The following is a 2,388-nucleotide window of genomic DNA, read 5'->3' as shown; positions in this document are numbered from 1 at the left end:
TGAGGTACCTTCAAGCTTAAAGAAGAAAACTCCTGCATATTTTGTGTATAAGCAGAGAGTATGGGACCTGGGAGAGCCATAGTGAAGGTAGAGCGTATGATGACCCGCTTTCGGTTAGTCTCCTCCATATGTACGGTTGAAGAGAAGGGGCGAACTTCACACGCTTCTGGGACTGGGGTAAAAAGCCAGCAGACCATCTCAGTACTCATCTGCAAATATCTAAACATATTATTTAAAACTGCCGCCTAGACAACGCTCTAGGCTGTTCGTCTGTTTGTACTAATTTAACTGATTACACTTTAACAGCAAGCAGATAGATTACATTTTGATATACAAAATTACTCTTAACCTTGTTGGTGCTTCTGAGCAGTGTATAACACATTTAATTAAATTAGTAAGGTATTACTTTGTTAAATCAATGAGAGCAATATCTTAACTTTTCTCTGAAGGATTAAATTAAATTATATTTTTGTTAACAATGATTATTAAAGAAGTAACATTGCTTCCAAAACAAACATAACACAACCTTCTTCTTTACAACACCTTGTTTTTAAGGTTGTTCTTCATTCTCCTTCTAGAGCGAGCAGTGGCCCATTATTCTGCACATCTACTAACTTACAATAACTTTTAAACAGAGACAGGTTTTACCTGGCAGCGTCCTTTCACACATGGCCATCGCTCACAGGTCCACATCCTGGTTTCCCAAACCCTGAAGAAAGACACGATAATTATCCAAGTTTAAAAACTCAAATGACTGCCCACTTATTATCTTATAACACCTGCTACACTCAGACTATTCCACTAATCCCTCACAACCTTACAAATATTCATGAGAGCCAGTCTTTATTATAACACACAAGGCATTTCGCATATTCATTGGCAGCTTGACATACTGTATCTACTGTAGCTCTAAAATGAGGGTAAGATTAGAAAAGGTTCTCTGAAGTCTCTGACCTGAACAGGGCTGAGGGCGTGGAGGCCAGAACATGGCTGCCGTCAGGGGACCAGGACAGGAAGGTGACCCCCCCCCCTCCGACACGCTGAAGAGGCACACAGCTCTCTGCAGCCACGTCCCAAACCTGAAGATACACAACACACACACACACACACACACACACACACACACACACACACACACACACACACACACACACACACACACACACACACACACACACACACACACTTTGTGAACCAATGAATGCGAGATTAATTCGATTTAAGAATAACTGGATTGCCTCGTACCATCATGGCGGTGTCCATGGGGGAGGCGGACACCAGCAGAGAGCCGCTGGGCGACCAGGAGATGGACGTGACGGGAGAGTGACCGGGCTGAGACAGAACCTGAGCGCATCCGGAGGAAGGCCTGGAGAGGAAGAGGAGCACAGGGATGCACTGTGAAATTGAAGAAAGTCTTAATTCTTCTTTTTGTATAGGTACTGGTGTTCAATAACCAGGATAGACAATAAAAACTAATAATTATTAAAGAAATACTTCAGCCCTAAAATCTATTTCAAATCAATTGTCACTCCATGTTAACCTGAATCAGTACAAACAGGAGTAACTCTTGATGAATAGAATTGTTAACGATAGAAAAACTATATAAAAAAAGGGCAGCATAATTTGGAGTAAATGACTAGTTGGCATTATATATGTTGGCATTGTAATTGCAACATGATTTGCGATATCAGAGAGAATTATCATTTATTAAACATATTTCACATCAAAAATATATAATGATAAAGTCATGGTGCAATGTTTTGAGAGGATTTCTACCAAACAAGGACTTTTAATTAAGTCTGGTGAACACCGATGTTAGCCCACAATATTTCATTCTGGATGATATTTTCACACACTTGCCTTTACCAACTAGTCCATATTGCAATTTCGATAACAATTCTTTAATTGTGCTGCCCTTAATTAAAAAAATGTGTTTAAAAACTCTCACAAAACTTGTGCAGTATAATCCAAGTCTCCTCGAACCGGTCAAAAGCAACCTATAAACACATCTTGACTTCACACACCTGGTGGACAGGGAGCAGGGGTCGACGTGCCACACCAGTAAACAGTTCTGACAGGCGACAGCGAGCGCCGACGCACACAGAGGCTTCCACTGAACCGCTGCCACGCTCTTCTGCAGACGGTGCTTCAGCGTGGGCGTGGTGGCACTGAGAGACACGAGGACAAGAGACAGTAAGGGGAATAGTGTCACAGAAAGACAGAGAACCATGCTGTTCAAGGAGGCCGACATACAATCAGATTCTGTGTTTGTAGATGTCCTGACGACACACAGCTTTAGTAACCATGCCAAGGAGGTTCTGTTTGTGGCTGTTTGTTGCAGAATTACAATAAAACTACTGGCCTGATTTTCATGAAACTTGCTGACAG

The 2,388-nt window shown here is 41.8% G+C and overlaps 1 protein-coding gene across 1 annotated transcript in view; it reads right to left on the bottom strand.

Moving 5' to 3' along the window:
• LOC104942583 (aladin) overlaps nt 1-2,388 on the bottom strand; it is a 6,338-nt gene that overhangs the window by 2,160 nt on the left and 1,790 nt on the right. The window contains exons 2-5 of the mRNA XM_010767829.1: nt 2,025-2,168; nt 1,246-1,366; nt 955-1,079; nt 649-709 (exon numbers count right to left, since the gene is read on the bottom strand). Coding sequence (XP_010766131.1) covers nt 649-709; nt 955-1,079; nt 1,246-1,366; nt 2,025-2,168 — 451 coding nt within the window. The remainder of the gene's footprint in view (nt 1-648; nt 710-954; nt 1,080-1,245; nt 1,367-2,024; nt 2,169-2,388) is intronic.

The sequence above is a fragment of the Notothenia coriiceps genome, unplaced genomic scaffold (genome assembly GCF_000735185.1).
Source record: "Notothenia coriiceps isolate Sejong01 unplaced genomic scaffold, NC01 NC01_scaffold00004795, whole genome shotgun sequence".
Lineage (NCBI taxonomy): Eukaryota > Metazoa > Chordata > Actinopteri > Perciformes > Nototheniidae > Notothenia > Notothenia coriiceps.
The sequence above is the reverse complement of the archived record's forward strand: the minus strand, read 5'-3'. Positions and strand labels throughout refer to the sequence as shown.